The 22,364-nt window shown below is 51.9% G+C and overlaps 1 protein-coding gene across 2 annotated transcripts in view; it reads right to left on the minus strand.

The window, feature by feature from the left end:
• Positions 1-14,573, minus strand: part of NSG1 (neuronal vesicle trafficking associated 1) — a 34,283-nt gene extending 19,710 nt beyond the window's left edge. The window contains exons 1-3 of one of the 2 annotated variants that reach the window (XM_017864580.1): positions 14,177-14,573; positions 13,073-13,227; positions 9,296-9,412 (exon numbers count right to left, since the gene is read on the minus strand). In XM_017864580.1, the coding sequence (XP_017720069.1) occupies positions 9,296-9,412; positions 13,073-13,201 (246 nt within the window). In that variant the 5' untranslated portion in view covers positions 13,202-13,227; positions 14,177-14,573. Of the gene's footprint in view, positions 1-9,295; positions 9,413-13,072; positions 13,228-13,632; positions 14,081-14,176 lie in introns of those variants that run through there. The other variant, XM_017864578.1, reaches the window with a different exon arrangement.
• Between the last annotated feature and the right edge of the window lie 7,791 nt (positions 14,574-22,364).

Raw genomic sequence — 22,364 nt, forward strand, 5'->3', positions numbered from 1 at the left:
TATTACAGCAGTGTCTACATTATCCCGAAATTTACATCACTTCTGTGCAGCTGGCAGTAAAAGCTCTAAAGCAGGAGCAATGGGATTATAGCTGCTGGGTAGGGATTTGTACTCATTGCTGTGCATCCCACAGCTGCCCCGAGGTGGCCCAGCCCCCACTGCTGTGGGCGTTAAGGGACAGTGCACTGGAGCAGTGGGTGCAGGGCTCCACCAGGTTTGTGTCGTTGACCTCTTTGGCAGCTGTGTGACACCACAAATCCTTAGAATGATGTTTTAAATGCAAAAAACACAATACATACACTTGCAAAGAAAACTGATTGTACTGAAATACTGGTATAGAAATATTACAAAAGTATAATTTTTTCATATAATATATATGCATTTATCAACACACTGAACAAGATCTGATACTATGGCTTCAAAGGAACTATGAGCAATAAACACTGTCCCAAGATCACATTGTCCCACAACTGCATTGTGATATAAAAACACCTGTGATTTGCATTGGCGACAAATTCACAAGTACTACTAACACCTCTGTAGTTTACTGCCTACATTAAAAAGTGAAGGAATTTGTACACTGAAAACTGTAAGAAATTTTTGAAAGAAATTAAAGGGAAAGACACCCTGTATTCATAGATTGGAAAACTGAATATTGTTAGGATGGGAACACTTTCCAAACTAATCTACAGATTCAAAACCATCTGTCAACAATCCAAAGGCTTTTTTGTTTGTTTGTTTGTAGAAAATGGAAATTACAAGGGACCCTAAAGAGTCAAAACTGTTTTCAAAACCAGTCTTGAAAACAAAGAACAAACTGGAGTAGTTCTCAATTTGAAAACTTACTACAAAGCTACAGTAATCAAAACAGAGTGGTATTGGCATAAGACGAGATACACAAATCCATGTAATACAATGGAGAGTCCAGAAACAAAACTATGAGTCCATGGTCAACTGATTGTCAATAAGGGGGCCAAGACTATTCATTCAATAAGGAAAGAACAGTCTCTTCAACAACGGTGTTAGGACCACATGCAAAAGAATGGTATTGACCCTTACCTCACACCATATACAAAAATTAACTCAAATGGGTCAAATATCTAAATATAAAAGCTAAGCCATAGAACTCTTAGAAGAAAACACAAGGGTAAAAATCTTCATGTGATTTGGCAATGGTGTCTTAGATCAGGGGTCCCGAACCCCCGGGCTGCAGACCAGTACCAGTCCATGGTCTGTTAGGAACTGGGCTGCACAGCAGGAGGTAAGTGGCAGGTGAGCAAGCATTATTGCCTGAGCTCTGCCTCCTATCAGATCAGTGGCAGCATTAGATTCTCATAGGAGCATGAACCCTACTGTGAACTGTGCATGCAAGGGGCCTAGGTTGTGCTCTCCTTATGAGAATCTAATGCCTAATGATCCTTATTAGAATCTAAAGCCTGATGATCTCGCTTCACCCCCAAACCATCCCCTGCTCCCTGGTCAGTAGAAAAATTGTCTTCCACAAAACCAGTCCCTGGTGCAAAAGGTTGGGGACTGCTATCTTAGATAGACATGACACCAAAAATACAAGCAATAGAAGAAAAAATAAATGATGCTTCACCAAAAATTTAAAATTTTGTGCATCAGAGAAATGAGCAAGAAAGTGAAAAAAGAACCTACAGAATGGTAGAAAATATTAACAAAACACATATCTTATAAGGGCTTAGTATCCAAAATATATAAGGAACTCTTACAACTCAACAACAAAAACATGGCTGGGTGTGGTGGCTCACAATCTGTAATCTTAGCACTTTGGGAGGCCAAGGCGAGAGGATTCCTTGAGTCCAGGAGTTTGACAGCAGCCTGGGCAACATGGTAAAACCCCATCTGTACAAAAAATACAAAAATTGGCCAGGTGTGGTGGTGAATGCCTGTAGTTCCAGCTACTCCAGGGGCTGAGGTGGGAGGATTACTTGAGCCCAGGAGGTCGAGGATGCAGTGAGCTGAGATCCCACCACTACACTCCAGCCTGGGTGACAGAGTGAGACCCTGTCTCAACAACAACAACAATAAAAACACAAACAACCTGATTAAAAGATGGAAAAGGATTTGAGTACACATCTCTCTGAAGAAGAGATACAAATGGCCAACAAGTACATGAAAAGATGCAGAACATCATTAGCCACTAGGGAAATACAAATCAAAACCACAATGAGATACTACTTCATATCCACTAGGATGGTTATAATAAAATAAAATAAAACAAGTGCTGGTGAGGATGTGGAGAAACTGAAACCACTGTGCATTGCTAATGGGAATGTAAAATGGTACAGCTCTGTGGAGAAGTTTGGTAACTCCACAATATGTTAAATATCAAATTACCACATGGCCCCACAATTCCACTCCTGGGCATATATCCCCAAAAATTCAACAGGTATTCAAACAAAAACTTGTAAATGAATGTTCATAGCAGCATTACTCACAACAGCCCAAATATGGCAACAACCCAAATGTCTATCAACCATGAATGGTTAAACAAAATATGGTCTACTGGTACAATGGAATATTACTCAGCCGTGAAAAGGAATGAAGCACTTGCAAATGCTACAATGTAGCTGAGCTTTGAAACAGCAAGCTAAGTGAAAGAGGCCAGATAGATGTTCACATCACAGCTTACAAGATTCTATTTCTATGACATGTCTAGAATAGGTAAATCACAGGGACACAAAACAGATTTGCGGCTACCAGGGGCTGGGGGAAGGGGCATGGGAGTAACTGCTTAATGGGAATCGGGTCTCCTTTTGGGGTGATAAAAATGTGCTGGAACTAGCTAGTGATGACAGTTGGACAACATGGTGAATATGTTAAATGGCACTGAATTTAATATGGCACTTACCTTAAAGTGAAGTTTTATATTTTGTATATTTTACCACAATTATTTAAAGATCATTCCTTAAATAATGGGCCAGGCAGGGCCGAGATTGTGCCACTGCACTCCAGTCTGGGTGACAGGGCAGGACTCCGTCTCAAAACATAAAAATAAAATAAAAATAAAAAAATAAAGAATGGGCCAGAGGAGAGAGGGAGGAGGCTGAAGGTGTTGCAAACTATTGTGGGGGTGCTGACAAGAGACCGTGAGCCCTAGCGGAAGGCAAGGGAGACCTGAGGCGTGTTTTCTGGAAAGAACAGCTGGTCACAGAGAAATACAAACAGGATCTGGGCCTCAGGGTGCGTTTATAACAAGTTGATAAAGAGGGAACATGTGTCCTCGAGGCTCGGGGATCCTGGGGGATGGCCGTCACCCAGCATCCCGACCACTCACTGTGTGTGCTGTCACTCACAGAAGGGCCCCACCTGGGCTGGGCGTTACATGGTCACAGAAGTGAAAGGCAGTGGCCCGTGGCCTCGCTCTCGGAACGCTCACCGTCTGGACAGTGAAGCCTGAGCAGCATCAGCACTGGCTGTGCTCCTGTCCGCCCTCTCAGGTCTGGGGCCACTGCCCAGCTCAGGGTCTGCAGGGGAGTCGCCCTACAGGCCCCACTGGCGTGGAGGACGGCACACAGTGGGCTTTGGTGTGTCACCCTCATTAGCTGGGTGACCTTGGGCCTGTTCCTTAACATTTCTGGCCTTAATTCATCACCTACAAAATCAGGACAGCACGGTCAACCATCAGAGACTGTTACTAACAGTGAACGAGACAGTGCTCATGGCACCCCAAGCCCAGGCATGCACTGGGTCGATGGCGCCAGGTCGATGGCACTGGGAGGCTGCTGTCACTCTCCCCATCTTCCTACCCTCACGGTGAGGGAGAAGGAAATGAGCATTTCTGCTGAGTAATGCAGTTAAAAAAAAAAAAAGGAAAAAACTTGGAAAAAGAAGATGAATCCCGACATCTTCAAGCGTTTACAGCACTAAATATTTTAGGTAACCCACACAAAAGTGAACACACACACACACACACATACAGATGACTCAACCCATGTGGTATCCGATCCAGCCAAAGCCCCCACACTACAGCTGGCCTGGGGAAGGTGGGCTCTGCAACCACAGCCCCAGGACCCCACAAGATGCTCACATAGCTAAAGGTGAGGGGGCGTCCACACACACTTTCAGGGTCTCCAATACCACAGTCGGGAGAAACCCGACTCCCACTGCTGAATGCCAAGGAAACGGCATCACTGTTCATAAATATTTAAGAAATGCATCTTGAAACACACCGGGGGCTTACTGGAGAGTGTGGAAACAGATGGGCACGCAGGAAGCTCAAGGTCATTAGGGATGTGAAGAAAAGACACAAACCACCCCCAGAGTCCTCTGCGACAGGACGCAGAGGGACACCCCCGCCAGAGTCTGGACTGCCAACCACGAGGACCATGCAGACGAACTAAGTCTCTCCTGCCAAGACGTTCCCCAGCTCTGCCCTGGCGGTGAAAGGTGTTCCTGTGCAAAGGCAACCTTGGAATCTCTCACGGCCCCAGGGTGACATGGTAGCCAGTGAGGGGCAAGGCTGGACCACCCAAACCTGAACTCACATCACAGGCAAACAGGGTGTGGAGACCTCTCCAGTGTCAGCAGCCAGTCATCACCGGAACCAAGAAGCACAAAGGGCTGGCGTGGGCCCTGAGGGAGCCTTCCTGTCACCTGCCTAATGACGGTCCCTAATGACTGTCTCCAGATCGGCAGGAGAACTGCAAGCAGCGGCTCCAGCAGCCCCGACCCGCCGTTCTGCAGGCATCAGTGGGGAAGCACAATTTCAAAAATGTTTAGGTTTGGTTAATTTGAGAAACATCTCAGCCAGTGTTTATTCTCAGCGTAAATATGCCTCCAATTAATTAAGCGACTGCTTTCCTTGTTGACAAGAACCTCTTTGGAAGCCCAAGCTGCTGGCCACCGCTGGGGGAGTCCTCCTGCCATCCTGTGTGGCAGAGTCTCTCAGAACCTTCTCCCAGTCAGCAGTTACCTAGCAACCAGCCTAGCAACCTCACAGCCAAGAGATTAATCCCCAAGTGACAATCAGAAAGCTGCATCCAAAAAGACACTCCGTTTCAAGGATGCCATCCAAAGGCCTATAAAGATGAGGTCTCCTGAGCTACACAAATTAGAGACAGGAGGGAACAAATGATTTACCTATCGCTTCAATGTCAGAAAGGTGGGATTCCATTCCTGCGATTCACACACAGAGATGAAAGAGCTAAGATGATGGCTGGGCCAGGGAGCTGCACAGAAGCTGTCCAGTCACTAGGGGGACGAGGAAGATGCTCTGACCCAACCACAGCTTCGACTGGGCCCTGGCAGGGGGGCACACAAGCCAGGGAAGGCGGATCTCTATTCTGGACCCTCCATCATGCCCATGTCTCCAGCATAGCCTGCTCCCCATGTGCTCCCGTTTCAGAAAGAGAGACCCCCAGCCCTCAACCAGCTGCAGCTTCACACAACAGCAGCACGACTCGTTGTGTGCACATGTTCAGGGATGCCAGAAATCTACCTGGACAATAAAAAGCTGGGAGAACATTCCAGAAAGGTAGGCACCCTTAGCATTCCCAAAAGGCACCAGCCCTCCTCACCCTTCCCCGGCTTCTGTGCCAGAATGGACCACCACCGAGAAGGTTCAAAAACTTGGGATACATTAGGATCACCTGGAAAGCATTTGTTAAAACGCATCACCCTGGGCTTCAGGGTCCCTGTGTTAAAATCAAACTTCAGCTGATGCTGACAGGTAGATCCAGATACACCTGGGGAAACAGCACTTTGGAGGTTGCCTCTCACATCCACCCCACAGCAAGTGGGCAGGGAGTTAGGTAAATCTCCTTCCCAGTTGAGGAGGGGCTCGGAGCAGGCACAGAGAAGGGACACCCTTAGAATGCAAGTTGTTCAGCTGCAAAAGTCCAGCCTGCAGGCTTCCTGAACAAGCTAGTGGGCCAAAGTATGCCACAGCAACAGGCTTCTAGAGCCTCCTGCCCAGCTCCTACTGTGCCTCTGCCACTGACTGACTGTGTGGCCTTGAGCAGGTCACCTGCCTGACTTGGTGATAAGTGGCAGGCATCACCTGTTAGAGGCTTACGTGCAAGCATGGCCCCGAGAGAGGGCTCAATCCGACAAGCTGCCACTGAACTTACTCAACAAGCAAAGACCCACAGGCAGACCCAGGAAATCTTGCCAAGTCCCCCATTCATGGGAGGCCAGCAGCACGATTAGTCATCCATTTACTTATCAAGCTGTTACTGTGCGTGCAAGAAGCGCCAGGGAGATGATATCAAGGAGCTCTTACCGTGGCTGGCACGGAGCAGCTGATGAGTAAGTTCTGTCTGCACAAAGAGTCCCGAAGCCTTCATTTTTGGCTGACATTCTTGGCTCAGGGGGTCTCTATGGCCTTGTTCCCCTCCTCAGGTCACCAGTTCAGGCTGAGGGGCCTGTGCTTGGAAGGGCCACACCAGCGGACCTTGCCAGGACATCTGGTCACAGGTTTCGCACCCAAAGAGAAGACAGCCCAACCCAGACCCTCAAAAGAGGACACCTAGGGGAAGGGAGCCTGGAAACCAGGACTCAGGAAGAAACATGAGAAAAAGAAGCTGTACACTGGGGAGGCTTCCACGATACCTGACTGCCAGGTCTCTGAAGGCCTTGGGGCTGGGGACGGAGGGCGCCACACATTCTGTGTGGCTCTAGGCAGCAGAGCAAGGGTTTTGAATCAACAAAGGAAAAGGATTTGTAGAAGCGGAATGGCTCAACAGCGATGGCGCCTGGGGTGAGGGCTCCCACGCAAACGCACTTCTCCAAGAAACCAAGGAGCTCTGGTGCCACAGCCGAGAGCAGGCGGCCAAGGCTGTCTGCCTTAGTTTCCCCTCTATGTAAAATGGAGCTATGAGGGTGCCTACCTCCTGAGGTGTTTATGAAGATTAAATGAGGTAATATGAGCATAGGAGTGTGAAGCAGAGTCCAGCTCATGCAGCACTCCGTCACTGTTACCTGCTGTTGCAGCCTAGCTACAAAGGGCACTGGAAACAGGATGCTGAGGTTTGTTGCAACTGAGAGGGACCCAGGAGGCTTCCTGGCAGAGGTGTGATCTGCACCTGTCCTGGGAGGAGATGAAAGGGATGGGGTCTGGGAAGCAGCAGGCATCCCATGGGAGTGGGGAGGGATGATGGGAAGGCTTGGCTTTGAAGCCACGGAGTTCCAGAGGGAGCAACCAGCCGCCCTGGGGCCACCTGGGGCTCAACAGCCTTATGTGTGAAGGGGCCAGTGCCACCCCCTTCAGGGTGGTTGTGAATCATAAAGAAGGCCAGGAAAACTAAGCAGAGGAACACACCCAGCAGACTTAGTCCAGTACAGTCATGTACTGAGCACCTACTGCATATATTGCCTTCTCAGACGGCCACAGGAGGTGGAGGCAGGGAGACGAGGCAGGGCCTCTGCGGCCAGCAGCCAGTCTACTGGGACAAGCACAATCGCCCATGGTCTTCTGAGCCTTCAGGTTCTGGGCAACAGGGGCCGGGTAACCACAGAGTCCCAGCCAAGGCTGCCAAGGGCCCTGGTGGCAAATTTGCGTCACCCATTCCTTAGGCAAGAGACCTGGGGACCTGTTTCAGGTGGTCATGTGGGAAAAGTACAAATGAAGAACACCACAGGTTGGGGACAGAGCCTGGCACACCATAGACACTCAACAGATGAAGCAATAGCTGTTCAAGTGTCGCACTGCGCCCTGCTCTGTAGGCATCTAAAATGCCGGGGCTGGGACAGCAAAGGGCAAGGCGGGCCTGAGAAACCCAGACACACTCAGACATCAGACAGCATTTAGCCATCAGGACAGAGGGCACTGTGACCTTGAAATCAAGGCCACTCCTGCCTCAACCAGGGGTAGCAGCCAAACCCAGGGTGCAGATGGGGCAAGACAGGTGAGTGGCAGCAGATAAGGCACATGCTAATCCCACTGGCCAGTGCAGAAGACAGGTTTGACCTCGGGTCAATATGTCTTGGCCCTGGCCATGAACCTCAAACGCATATGAACGGCTGAGCCAGGAGCCACCAAAAGAGCCTCTCAGCACACACGACATCCTTACATACCAGCAGGGACAGACACAGACTGCTCTGTGCCTCGACTTCCCCATCTGTAACACCAGTAATACAAATAGTACCTACTATTAGTAGGTAGCAGGCAGAGGGCTGCTGGGAGGATTCGCTGAGCTGACACAAGTCATCGCCCCACAGCAACACTCACGGGACCCGCTGGACCAGGCAGGCCCTGACAGGCAGTGTGTGGCAACAGGAAGGAGGAGGGACTGAAAGTCAGATTACACCCTGGCTTCCCCAGTCACTCTGTGGTTCCAGCTTCATCTGTTAACCAGGGATGGCCCCCAGTCCCGCCTTCTGTGATCCACAAGGTTGTCACAGAGATCAAATATAATGCCATACCCACAGGTGCTCTGGAAACTGCAGGGGTTGGGGGTGGGAGTTCCTGTGCCCCCAGCACAAGCAAACTGCTCACGCTGCCAAGTGGAGGGTGACCAGAGAGCCAGACAGGGCCGCTCTGCAAGGCCTGGGGCCCACCGATGTCTCTCAATTCACCGCCTTGAATCTGGATGAGGCTACTGCTTTACCCCTCTCTCTCATGTTTCCCAAAGAATGAGTTTCCTGATAAACATCCCAGCTTGTTCTTCAACCAACGCGGCCTCTGAAGGCAGCCAGGCTGGCAAGAACGCTCCTCCCACCCAGACAGGCTGGAACCCTCCCGCTCTGAGCAACACCCCTTCATCCCATCAGGATAGAGGGAAGGATGGAGGATACACACAGGCCCAAAGCCAGATCCCCTGCAGATCGGATCCTGGCTCTGCTGTGTAGAGCTGTGACCACTCTGTGCCTCAACCTCTCCATCAGTAAAATGGGTTATATGGATAGTACTGGTGTGCCAGGAGGGTTGCTCAGATGAGCTCACTAAGTAAAGGGCTGGGACCCCCATCTGGCATGTGATCAGTGCTGTGCGTTATCTTTTTGTTATTGTCTGCTTCCTTCCTGGAACTGTTAAGTAAATATTTTAATGTTTGGTAAGTGATTTTTCATATGTTTATAACCTTTGTCTAAAAGACAGTTCGTGGGTGGGTTTTCCCTGTGATCATTTTGGAAGAGGAAAAGAAGAAAGAAATGTTCGAAAAGCACAAGGACAACATCTTGGCAGGTAGCCAGAAGCTACTGGGTGTGCACAGCTGGGATCAGCCCAGACAAATGGTATCATACCCTGGCCCTCTCTGCAGGGTATCTCTGCAGCTCAGCAGACCCCTTCTGGGGGCAAAAGCAGCATCTCCCCCACCACAGGACCACTCACCTTAAACCTCTCGGTGACACCCTCCGTGATGCTGACGGTGAACTCAGCAATTTGGGGAGGACGTGCTTTCCCTTTCTTGCGGTCAGGTTCATACTCGGTCTTAGTTTTCACGACCACCTTATCCAGGAAACAGAGAAACAAAAGTCAGATGCATTCAGACTATCTGCCCAAAGAGGGTGGGTCTGGGAGCTCCCACATTCAAAGTCACCATTGGCCAGGAAGAAATTCACAAGAAGAACGGGAACAGCCACTACTTTTTGGAAATCTCCTCTGTGCCAGGACTTTCAGAGAAACGTCCCATTAATAATCCTGAGAGCAGTCCCAGGAGGGAAACATTATAACTGAGGGCCACAGAAGGTAAGCTCATTGGCCAAGGTCACGCAGCTCATAGGCGGCAGGGCGGGGATGCAGCCTGGCACCTGACTCCTAACCCAGTGCTCCTTTCACCCACCAGAGCCGAAGCCTGGCTTGGCCCAGGAAGCTGGGAGATTGCACCTGTTTTTTCACTGGCCTTGCTGTGCCACCATGGGCACAAGAAGAGGAGGTCTGAGGTCACTGTCCACAGCCCTCCAGGACTGGCTGGAGAAGCTGGTCGCCAGCCTGTCAGGAAACAGATCCAGGATCAACCTCTTTGTCTCCACCCCTACATCCTCCTCTCCCTCTGCCCCTGCCACAGCCCCCAAAGGGTCTCCCTGCTCTCATTCCCCTCCACCCCCTACTGTGAGGCAGAAGGATGTTTGTCCAACCTGGAAACCAGCCCTTGCATCTCCCTACACCCGAGCAGCTTCAGATGGATCCAGGAAGCCTCCCCACCCGGGACGCTCACAACCCTGGCCTCAGCGGCGCTGTCTTCATCACTCCCCACACCCGTTGCCAGGGACTGTTTACTTCTCTGTCCCACTGGACTGGGAGGTGTTCAAGAGCAGTGTCAAGGCGTTATAGGTCTCTAAGCTCCAAACTTCACTCCCCAAGCTAGGTTCCAGGAGAGGCTGTTGCACTAGAGACAGTCAGCCACCTCCAACCTCTTCTCCCCCGAGAGACAAGGCTCCCTTCACTGGGCGGTCCGTCACCTGCTCTCCACGATGGTGGGGCCCAGGGCAGAACAAAGAGACCCCAGCAACTGGGGATGGTCAGCCCCCGGCGGGCAGCCAGAGGGCCTCTCAGCCTGCGCTGTGACCCCCAAAGCCAGCCTTGGGGAGAAAGAACAGCAGAGCCCATTCCCATGTCACTGAAAAATGATCCCAAGAGCCATAAACCTTGTAACCACACTCTTGGCCCCCCGACCCCAACTCCTTTTCCACCCAGTGCTCCTGTGATGGAGAGGGAGGGGGTGCCTGGCATGGGCTGGCCTGGGCACCCACCCCTGTGAGGCACCCATTTCTTGAGGCAGTGGTTGGGTGCCACCCTGCTATTCTCAAACCCCAACTGGACCCAACTAGCCATGTGACCTTGAGCACGCAGGCCTAGACTGGCCAATGAATGGGAACAAGGCTACTGCTGAGGACGAGGAAACCTACAGAAACCTCCACCCTATGTGGGGGCCCCATTAATATTCTGTCAACCTGGGTTCTATCTGCACCTGCCACTAACAGGCTAGGTTACCTCGGGCAATTCTCAAACTCTCCGTGCCTGCATTTCCACACCTGCAAAATGGGGGTAACATTGGTAGTGACCTCATGACATGTCAACGCATCAAAAGAATTTAAACCTGTAAAACTGGCAGAATAGTTCCTGGTGCAGAATAAGTGCCCAGCAAATGTCAGGGGAGACCACTCTGCTGCCAGCACTGTGACTGCTGTCACCGCTGCACCTCCAGCACCTCAGCACTCCATACATGTTCTCAGAACAGATTCTTGTTTACAGTCCAACTGTGTCACCACCCCTCAGAAGCCATGTCACCTGGAACAGGTGACATCGCCTCCCTGAACTCTGACTGTTAGCAACACGTTGCTGTTGTTCAGGTTAAGAGAGGTCTTACATGAGAGACATCTGGCTCCAAGCAGGGTGGAGTAAAAGGCACTGCCAGAAACTTTTGCATCCTGGAGGACTGTAACCTTCAGCCCAGTGACCTTGGGCATGTCCCATAAATGCTCTGAGGCTCAGCTTCCTCATTGTGACCTTAGAAGCCATCTGGAAAATGATCCCAAAGCCATAACCCTGCACTCACACTCAGTCCTGGCTGAAGTCCTGGCTGGACCTGAGACTGGTTGCCCCTCTTTGGACACTTGCAGAGAGAGGAGACTCATCACTTTTCCGAGCTGCCTAGGCTACGCCTGGTCGACCTGATTAGCTGGTGAGGATTTCATACCTGCCTGAAACCCTCCTCCCTGTATAAACCAACCATGCCAAATGGTTCTGGAATGGAACAGACTGAGGATGAGAGAGGAGGCTCAGGCCAAGTGAGGGGAATCACCTGATAGAGGTGCTGCCTCAGGACACGGAGTTCCTGGCACAGGCGCCACTGCTCCTCAGCCGAGCAGCTGGGGGCCCAGGCAGGACGGGGGTGGGGGCCTCGGGGCCAGGCCCTGATAACTGGACAAGTCTGATGCCTAGACAGGGAGGGGTGGAGCGAAAGCTGAGGCCTCAGGCAACCCTGCCCCTCCTGCAAAGCCTAGCTTGGACCATGGGTGGCCCAGAGTGGCACCACCGGGGCCTGGGGGGCACAGGTGTGGCCAGTTGATCCCCCTTTCTTGAACTGAAACCCCTGCTGCCAGCCTCTTCCCGGCTCCTGCCTCCCTCCCCCGATAACACGCACAATAAAGCTGGGAGGACACCTTTACAGGGGTTAGGGCCCCCACCGGGACACCCCCACCCCACAACACCCGCTCCGTCAGCAATCACCAACTTGCTGCAACGAAGGCAGAGCCCTGACTCAAAGCCCCTTTATCAGGGACTAAATGAGAAAAAAAAAACAGAAAAGCACTTCCGGGAATTATTCGTGGCTGCAGTGGTTTGTAAGCGGCAGCAAGATGCTGAGAACAGATGCTGTGTCTATGGTCTTAGATATGAGTTTTACAGTACAATTGCCTAGACATGCAAAGATCTATTTACATTTTCAAGTGTTAACTCCTGGAAATATTATTCTTAGCAAATAGAAACTAATTAATTGGATGCTATATTCAAAAAGAGGAGATTCTTTAAATTCAGCAGAAAACACTTTGGGGAAAGGTTGATGAATGGTTGTTCCTGGTGATACCAATACTGAGCGAGCCCAGGCACTTATTTGCAGATTTCACAAAAGGAACAAAGAGGAAGGAGACCCTGTGTGGGCGCGCACACCCTCCTGCACCTAGCGCCAGCCTGGCAGGGACAGGCAGAAAGGGCGAGAACAATTCAGCCCTGGGGAGGGGCCATCCGACCAAGGAGAACGCTCCCCCGCCTCGGTGGGGCAAGTCGGGCTAAAACTGCCACACCCGGGAAGGTATAGGGACAGCCTCGTCCGCCCCAAGGCTCACCCCGGATCCAGAGCCCCTGGGGCCACGGGGCAAGGGAGGAGCAGGGCAGCTGCGGGGCTCCCAGGAAAAACGCGAAGGAATCTTGCCCCACCGCGTTCCACTGTCAGGACTAGGATATCATCTAAGGCAGGGCCCCCCAGTCAAGCACCTCCCGATCCAGAATCCCGCGCGGGTACACTGTCCTCGCCGCGCTCCCTTCGGCCTCCCGAGCCCGCCCCCACTTCGCGTACCCAGCGCACGCGGCGCGTTTCTTTTGTTGCGGCCGCCGTGCGAGATTTGGGGGTGCGCACCCGGCAACGTGGAGGGGCGGGGGGGGGCTTACCTTATCCGGGGGCGGGAACTGCAGCTGATTGACATCGAGGGGTGTCATCAGGGGAATGGTGTCGAAGCCATCCTCCAGCAACGGCTGCTTGGTGCCCTTCTCCGCGAAATTGTTCCCCAACTTCACCATCGTTCCGGGAGCTCCGAGGCTGCAGCCTGCGGAGGGAGGGCCGGGGGGAGTCACCGCAAGCAAGACCCAGGGCGGGGCGGGGGGAAGCGGGCACCCACACCCACCGCCGTCCCGCTTGGTCTCGGGGAGGGGTCGTGGGGACGTGGTGGTCACGGCCCGATGCGGGGGTCGGAGGGTGCTGTGTATTTCTAGACCTTCATCTCGCAGGACCTAAGCGCCAGGCGCAAGGGCGCACAGCGGCCAGGGGAGGGGGCGCCGCCCCTGCCCAGCCCCTCCAGACCCGGTCCCCGGTCCTGGGGCAGCCGCACCCGGGCGACCCGCCGTCCACAGCCCCGTCCCGCGCACTCGGGGAGATGGGCATCCCCCGGGCCCCTCTCCCGGGCGGGCAAGGTTCGGCCTCGGCGAGCCCAGGCGCGGCCGGCCGCACTCACCCACGCCCGGCTCCGGCAGGTCAGCTCAGCGCTCCGAGCTCCGCGCACCGAGCTCCGCGTCGCCTGCTCCTGCTCGCAGCAATGGCGGAGGCGGCGCCGCGCGCGGACCCGGGAAGGGGAGCGAGCGATTGGGCTCCGCGGCCGCTCCCTCCTCCTCGCGCCGCCGCCTCCCTTCCTGCCGCTCCCGGGGACTGGGTACGCGCTGGTGGGTGCGCGCGTGTGGCCGCGCCTCCGCCTTGACGCAGCGCCCGCCCGGCCGCACAAAGGAGTGCGGGGCTGGGCGGGAGCCTCCCTTGGGACCTCGCGCCCGCCCTGAGCCGGGGGAAGGAACAGGGGACCGGGAGAGGACGCGCCCCGAGGGGGCCTCGGAGCGGCGGAGGGCGTCAGGAGCGGGAGGGCTGCGGGCTGCGCCACCCCGGGCGGCGGCCTGGGCGCGAGGCGCCCAGAAAGGAGAAAGAGGAGGCGGGGACCCTAGGGACACAGAGACCCCCAGGGGTGAAGGGAGGTGCAGAGAGGGTTCCCGCCCGCAGCGCGCCGCGCTCACCTGGGGGTCCTGACGAGGTTCAAGGGTTTGGGGGGGTGAGTCCAGGAGGCGCTGGGTGGTGGCAGAGACCAGAGCAGGGCGCTCTTGAGCGCTGGGTTGGGGAGGGGGCGACCAAAAAAGGGCGCGTCCGCGTATAAAGGGGGCGCGGACCCAAAAGGAGGGGGAGGAGGTTTTCGGTGGTGCGGGAGGCGGGAGCAGCGCTCTCCCAGGGCCGGGGTGCGGGCGCCCAGGGCGAGGCTGCCCCAGGCAGCAGGAGGCAAGTCTTTCCGGGCAAAGAGCGCTCAGTGCGCCGCGCGGAGGGAGGCGAAAAGGTTCCTCCGCTCTGGTCGGAAGAGAAGGCGGAGGTCCCCCCGCAGCCGCCGCCCGAGCATCCTGGGCACAGAGGAGGGGCCGCTGGGACGATGCCAGGACTCAGAGAGAAGGGGGGTGGTTCTAGCCTGACCTGCGCCCCCAAACCCCGAGCGCAGCCGGTGTCGCAGCTTCCCAGAGAGGGTCTTGTTTGCAGACCTCCAACCCGACCTGCCTGCAGGACTCACGGATGAAAGACTATGGGGTGTGGGGGCGAGGCCGAAATGGGAGTGGAACCCGCAGGGGAGGAGGCTGGCTGCGGGGATCGGTGCCTCCTGGGCAACTGGGCCAAGAGCTGGGCCCTGTCAGGCGCTGGACGCGGAGGAGGCATCCCCCAAAGTTGATACTTTTTCACACCGTTTCCGGGGACTTCCCCGTGGCACTACGGAGGGTCCGGCGCGTTTTCCATCAGCCATCTGAGAATCCCGGGATTAAGCCAAGAGCACAGGAGCAGTCACCGCCTTGAGCCCCAGGCACAGCCTGGGAACTTGCCGCGGGTGCCCTGATTTCCAAACCCCCAGGAGGGCTAGCCAACTTTGACAGGTGTCCTCGCCCCAACTCTCCAGTCAGGGTCTAAGTGTGCCTTTGACCACAGGCCAGCCTGGTCTGAACCCGGGCTCTTGGCAGAGGCACCCCGCCCCCAACCCAGGGAAAGCAGGTGTCAGACTCTGGCCCCTGCCGTCGGCCTCAGGGACCCACGGAAGCCACGTTTCTGGCACTTTGATGCCTCCCTGCGGCAGGTGAAGAAGAGATTTCTCTCGCTTCGCTTTAGAAATCTGTCCAGGCATCTGCCATGAGGATGACTCACTGGTCAGGAGAAACCCTTTGGGCTTAAGCAAGGGAATGGCTTTTTCCCCCGTCTCAGGCTCAAGCATTTAACAGAACCCAACACACACACACACACACACACACACACACACACACAGGGTCAGAATTCCACACCGGGAGGAACAAAGTGGAGGCCCTCCCCCTTCCTCAATGACTCTGTCAACTGAGGAGGACAAAGAGGCAAGAAGGACCTAGGTTGTCCCAGAGGTGGACAATGGACAATCATGTTTCTGCTAGCTGGATCTTGACTGGTGCTGGTTGTTGGGACTGTTTCATCCTGTGGTTTTCTTCCTCTGCTGATTATGTCTGGGCCCTGTGAAGGGCATAGACAATGCAAAATGCATGAGACACACAGCCACCCACAGGGAGCTATGGACAAGGGCAAGTGTTTGCTGGGAGCAGTGGTCCTGTGGGAGGGAGTGGGCTCTGCCTCTTGCCAGGAGGGAGGACATCCAGAGACTGTGGGTAAAGCATCCTACAGGTGGGCCTGAGAGAGGTGCCTGCAGAGGGGAAGGCATTCCAGGTAGGGGAACAGAATATGTTAAGACAGTATATGAGCTTCCTACCGCTGTTGGAACAAATTTGGCTTAAAGCAACAGAAACGTGTTCTCTCCTGGTCCTGGAGGCCAGCCGTCTAAAGTCTAGGTCCCAACAGAGCCTCACTCCCCCTACAAGCCACAGAGGAGAACCTGTTCTTTCCCCTTCCAGCTTCCAGTGGCTGCAGGCATTCTTTGACTTGTGGCTGCGTCACTCCAAACTCTGCCTTCGTGTCACTCCAGTCACGTTGCCTCCTCCTCTTCTCTGTGTCTCTTATAAGGATGCTCATCATAGGATTTAGGGCCTGCTTGAATAATTCAGGATAAGGTCTACCTCTTAAAATCCTTAACTTAATCCTGTCTTTGCCGTGTAAGACAATGTTCACTCTTTTACTATGTAAGGTAAATCACAGGTTCCGGGGATTAGCGTGTGGACATATATTTTAAGGGTCCTCATTCAGCTCACTACAGGCATTAGGCTTGCAAGGGTGTGGTGATTTGGAGAACCTAAGTCATTCACAAAGGATGGCAGAAATTAGGTTGAAGAAGCCACAGCTACCAAAAGGGGGATGACTGAGGCTGCGATGGTGGTTGCAGGTCAAACAAATGTCAGGTATTTTCACAACATACAAAAAGGAAAGTCAATGCAATGTGATCTCCCCACGACCGGTTTTATCCCAGCACCAACAATTTAAAATCCAAGTGCCACAGAAGATTGTTGACACAGACTAAGTTTTCTAAAGGATTTTTTTTTTCTTTTTTTTTTTTTGAGATGGAGTTTTGCTCTGTAGCCAGGCTGGAGTACGGTGGTGCGATCTCAGCTCACTGCAACCCCTGACTCCCTGGTTCAAGCGATTCTTCTACCTCAGCTTCCTGAGTAGCTGGGATTACAGGCATGTGCCACCACACCCAGTTAATTTTTGTATTTTTAGTAGAGACGGGGTTTCACCATATTGGCCAGGATGGTCCCGATCTTCTGACCTCGTGATCCACCCACCTCAGCCTCCCAAAGTGCTGGGATTACAGGCATGAGCCACCGCGCCCAGCCCTAAATGACTCTTTTAGGAATACTTCCAGAGTTACTGGTCTCAGGCACAGACCATCACTGCCTGTACGATTGTAACTCCTACCCCTTTCCCTCTCTTCAGGGCAGCCAGGCGCTGCTCTCTGACGACCCTGGTACTTCCAGGTCCAAGCCTTTTAGCAACTTCCCTCGTCCCACTGGTTGAAGTCCAGACTGGCACAGCAAGAGGCAGTGTGACACAGTGGCTAAGCCGTGACCCAATTTTGAATCCTGTCTCTCTCTTCCTAACAGTGTGACTTCAGGCAAGCTGCTTAACCTTTCTATGCTTCAGTTTCCCCATGGATAAAATGGAGATAATGATACCTCCATCATAGCAGTGTTGTGAGAACCAAATGAGCTATTCTTATTTTTTTAAGTGCCTGTTTTAGGTATTACTATTGCTTTGACCTCTAATTCTATACTCCTGTAGTCTCTATTCTTAGCAGCCACTGCTGGAGCCAGGGTGAGGTGATAGACACTTTTCCTGGTGATGTGACAAGTATTCAGAGTGACTAAGGTGACTCTTCCCCTAGAGACCTGGTGAGCCTCTTTGCAGCTCAGAGAAGTCAAATGATGAGCCCCGAGCCACAGGCTTCCCTGCAGAGCTGGGATGGGTAGCAGGCTCTAGTCAGGCCTCCCACAACTAGCCAGATGGCCAGAATGGATGAGGTCCTGCTGCGGGGGTGGCCACCCAGTGCCATCAGCCTATGGAAGTTCAGTGGCAGGTGATCAGCGGAAGTTCTACTCCGTTTTTCTGCAGCCTGACCATGTCCATCCAGAGATGCTTCATCCAAATGTCTTGTTTCTAGATTGAGATGTAATTCATATGCCACAGATATCACCAGTTTAAAGTATACGCTTAACTGGTTTTAGTGTATTCACGAGGTTGTACAATCATCACCACTAATTTCAGAACATTTTCATCACCCCGTAAAGAAACCTGAGTCCTACAATAGTAACTCCCCACACACACCCTCATTTCTGATGGTTTTAAGTTTCTCAGGTCCACTTCTCAATCCACGGGATCAGCCAGCACACTGGGATCAGTCGGCACACTGACACAGACGTGGGAGAGACATTAGGCTCTGCATCTTTCTGCAAATGGGACAATCCATTTGCAGTGTGAAGAATCAGCCCACCTAGGTGAAGTCATCCCTGTTTCTCCTTAAACGCTGTCCTCTAGGCAAATTCTCCATTTCCCCAAGCGCCTGCCTCCAGGCTTTTGCAAATGCTATTTCTCTTGCCTAGATTGCCTTCCCCACTCCTCATCCATTTTGCAAACTGCTCCTCATCCTCCAAAGCTCAGATCCAATGTTGTCTCCACTTTGAAGCCTGGCCCTTCTTTATGCTTCTCTATCCCGGAGTCTGGGTATTTACATTTCTAGATAGATCGTGAGCAAATCAGGCAGAATCGCTTAATCTTTCATTTCTATATTCCCCCGTCTAGAGCATGGCCTGGTAATCAGGAAAAGCTTGCTTAATTGAATAGGCATCCACTTCTTTTACATTCACAGTAAAGTAAGACATGTGAACATCACGGATGTAAAGTCGAGTTCAAGTGCATAGTAAGAAACTCAGGCCAGGCCCGGTGGCTCATCCCTTTAATCGCATGACTTTGGGAGGCTGAAGTGGAAAGATCACTTGAGCCCAGGAGTTTGAGGACCACCTGGACAGCAAAGTGGACCTTGCCAAAAAAAAAAAAAAAAGAAGAAGAAGAAGAAGAAAAGAAAAGAAAGAAAGAAAAGAAGGAAGGAAGGGAAGGAGGAAGGGAGGGAGGGAGGGAAAGAGAAAATTAGCTGGGTGTGGTAGCACACACCTGTGATCCCAGCTACTCAGGAGGCTGAGGTGGGAGGATACCTTGAGCCCAAGAGTTTGAGGCTGCAGTGAGCTGTGATCACACCCTGCTCTCCAGCCTCAGCAACAGAGCAAGACTGTCTCAAGTACAAAAAAAAAAAAAAGAAAAAAAGAAAATTCATGGTCTAATTAAAACTGAAGGTAGGTTTTCCCATGACATCACGGTGATACTCTCTTCTTAGAATTGACCTTACTGCAAAATGCTCATTTCTGGAAAACCCCAAATGCTATTATTTAAAATACATAATATATAAAAGAAATCATAAATGCGGTTTCTAGTGCTCTCCAGGGTTTTATTTACCTTTGTATTTCCCAGCGCTTGGCTACATGAGACGCTCAATAAATTGCTAAGGAATGAATGGACTCACTTTACTTCTTTGCTTTTACTGGGTAAATACGATTATGGGGCTCAGAAACATTTGATGACTGATGATGTATTTAAACAGAATTGTGTCTGCGTGTTTAGTTTGGGGGTTTGGGGATTTTGTTTGCTTGTTGTTGCTGTTTTGTCTTATAGTCTTAATGAACCACTCAGCAATTCCTGATTTTCCCAAATTATTTCTAAGATCCATTTTGCTTTGGCTGTGAGGCACTTGACCTTGGGGGAGTGTGAGCAAGCAAAAGACAGCCAAAGGCTTTGGTGAAAAGCCCTCTGTGGCCTGCGTTTCCTCATCTGTAAATTGACAGGAATGGTCACACGTGTTTTCTTCTTTCAGCTCCAGGATTTGGTATCTAAGAAAAGATGATTTACAAATGCTCCCCATTGGAGTCCTATTTTTGGATTTGAGATGAGGGCCTTGCAATGCGGGCTGATCGATGGGTATAAAGGCAGCAGGAGCCGAGTGTTCTTCTGTTGAATACTCACCTCCAAGATACTGGCAGCTCCAAATTTCTCTGGCCTGCTCGTTCTCCTCTCACAACTCAGGCTATTTTCAAATAACCCAACCTGTCCAACTCCAAAATTAAGGACATTAGAGTAGAAAAATATGTAGGTCAAGAAATGTTCTCCCTGTCTAGGATTTTCGTCATGGAGAGGAAGGGGGGGGGAGGGAGGAGAAGCAGCCCAGCCCCCAAACTCAGCAGAGTCAGGGGAGGGAGGCATGTGAGGACTTTTTTTTCTTTTTTTCTTTCTTTTCATTTCTTTCTTTTCTTTCTCTCTTTCTCTCTTTCTCTCTTTCTCTCTTTCTCTCTTTCTCTCTTTCTCTCTTTCTCTCTTTCTTTCTTTCTTTCTTTCTTTCTTTCTTTCTTTCTTTCTTTCTTTCTTTCTTTGAAACAGAGTCTTGCTCTGTCACCCAGGCTGGAGTGCAGTGACACAATCTCGGCTCACTGCAACCTCCACCTCCCAGGTTCAAATGATTCTCCTGCCTCAGCCTCCTGAGTAGTTGGGATTACAGGTGCCTGCCACCGTGCCCGATTAATTTTTTTTTTTTTTTTTTTTTTTGCTACTTTTTTGCTAGAAACAGGATTTTACCATGGTTGGCCAGGGGCTCGTGGTCTCGGAAATCCCTGACCTCAAGTTAAAAAAAAAAAAAAAAATGTTATCCTCGCCGCCTCAGGCCTCCAAAGTTCTGGATTACAGGCATGAGCCACCACACCCAGCTGCACATGGGTGAACTTTCTAAAGTGTGCATCCAATATGCCTATTTTTGGGAGAGGGTCAAATTCAGAAGATAGAGCTCTATAAAGTCTTGCAGAGGGGAGGGGATGAAATGTGGACTGAGTGAACAATTATGTTAGGGTCAAGGGTTTTTCCGAGGTTCAATAATCTTCTAGTTCACATCTTCATTTTGTACCTGGGCCAGCAGGGAGTAGGGTGCGTTGTTGCCGGCCACTCAGAGGAGAGGTGGAGCCTGTCCCTGGGCTTCTGCCTGTTCAGTTACCCGCAGTGAGCCATGGCAGGGGAGCTCACAGACCAGCCCAGACTCCTGCTGCCACAGCAAAGCCCCCGACCCCCAGGCACCCTCGCGGTTCTGATCCACCAATGGTGCTGTACGGGCCTCTGCCCTTGGCCCATCAGATCCTGTCTCTAGGACAGGAGCTGGGCTGTATGGACTGTGGCCGCTGCAGTGGACTCCCTTGCCCTCTGGCCAACAGGCATTTGCTCCCCGGCTCCCTCAGGCTGGCTCTGTTCTGCAAAAAACAGCCACCCCTCCTCCAAGGCAGCCTCAACCCTTCCAGAACCTGTCATACTCCCTCCCCTCCTCCGGCTGGCCCAGGGATGGCAACAGCTCTCTCTGCAAGCCCGGGCTACTGAACACTTCTTCTGAGCCCTACACCCTGGCCACCTTTGCAGACAATTCTTTGAAATACATCTACTCAAATGACCCCATCTGGCGTGGCCCCTGCAACCTCTTGACATCTTGACTGATACAAATGCTGAGGAGAACACTTCTTGCTCCCTGAAGCCCCCCAGAGCCTCAAGGAGGAAACCCCTCTTTAACCATCCTCCAGGCAAAGAATTAGATGATGAAGATGACCATGAAATACTTTCCCTTTCATTATCTTAGTTTTTTTCAGCTTCACAAAAATTCTGAAGTAGAAAGGACAGGTACTGTTACACCCGTTTTTCAGGTAAAGTAACAATGATCATTGGTGTAAATGACCATACTAATAATAGTATCTGTCGTCAGTGAATACGGAGGGAGCATCAAAGTGCTTTCTAGGTATTTCTTCCAATGCCCTCAACCCACATTCTAGGGCTGTTTCTATTCATAGTCCATCTCTCAGATGAGGCCACAGAGGCTTGGGTGACAGATGATTATTAACAAGATGCTGGGTGTTCTCACTTATAAGTGGGAGCTAAATAAGGGGAACACATGGACACAGGGAGGGAAACAACAGACAGTGGAGCCTGTTGTGGGGGCGAGGGAAGGGAGAGCATCAAGATAAACAGCTAATGCATGCGGGGCTTAATACCTAGGTTGATAGGTGCAGCACACCACCATGGCACACGTTTACCTATGTAACAAACCTGCACATCCTGCACATGTATCCCAGAACTTAAAATTAAATTAAAAATAATAATACAGATAAAAACATTAAGAAAAAAAGATGCTGGGAAGGTATGTTGGCAGGAGGGAGAAAATCAGACACTTCAAGAACTCAGTCAGAGTCCAGGTGTAGTGGCTCATGCCTATAATTCCGGCACTTTGGGAGGCCAAGATGGGAGGATCACCTGAGGTCAGGAGTTTGATACCAGCCTGGCCAACATGGCAAAAACCCGTCTCTCCTAAAAATACAAAATTAACCAGGCGTGGTGGTGTGCCCCTGTAATCCCAGCTAGTCGGGAGGCTGAGGCAGGAGAATCACTTGAAACCAGGAGGTGGAGGTTGCAGTGAGCCAAGATCGCACCGCTGCACTCCACTCTGGGCGACAGAGCAAGACTCCGTCTCAAGGAAAGAAAAAAAAAAGAACTCGGTCAGAGGAGTGGACTCCGGAGCTGTGATGCAGTTCCCTACTGTGCCCAGGCCCAGCCCTTCTCTTGGCCCATGCTGGTTGACAGGAGACCTACCTATGCCTCTCTTTCCCTTCTTGACTCTAATAAAGCAGGGAGGGAGGA

This window comes from Rhinopithecus bieti, unplaced genomic scaffold (genome assembly GCF_001698545.2).
Source record: "Rhinopithecus bieti isolate Rb0 unplaced genomic scaffold, ASM169854v2 scaffold_75975, whole genome shotgun sequence".
Classification (NCBI taxonomy): Eukaryota; Metazoa; Chordata; class Mammalia; order Primates; family Cercopithecidae; genus Rhinopithecus; species Rhinopithecus bieti.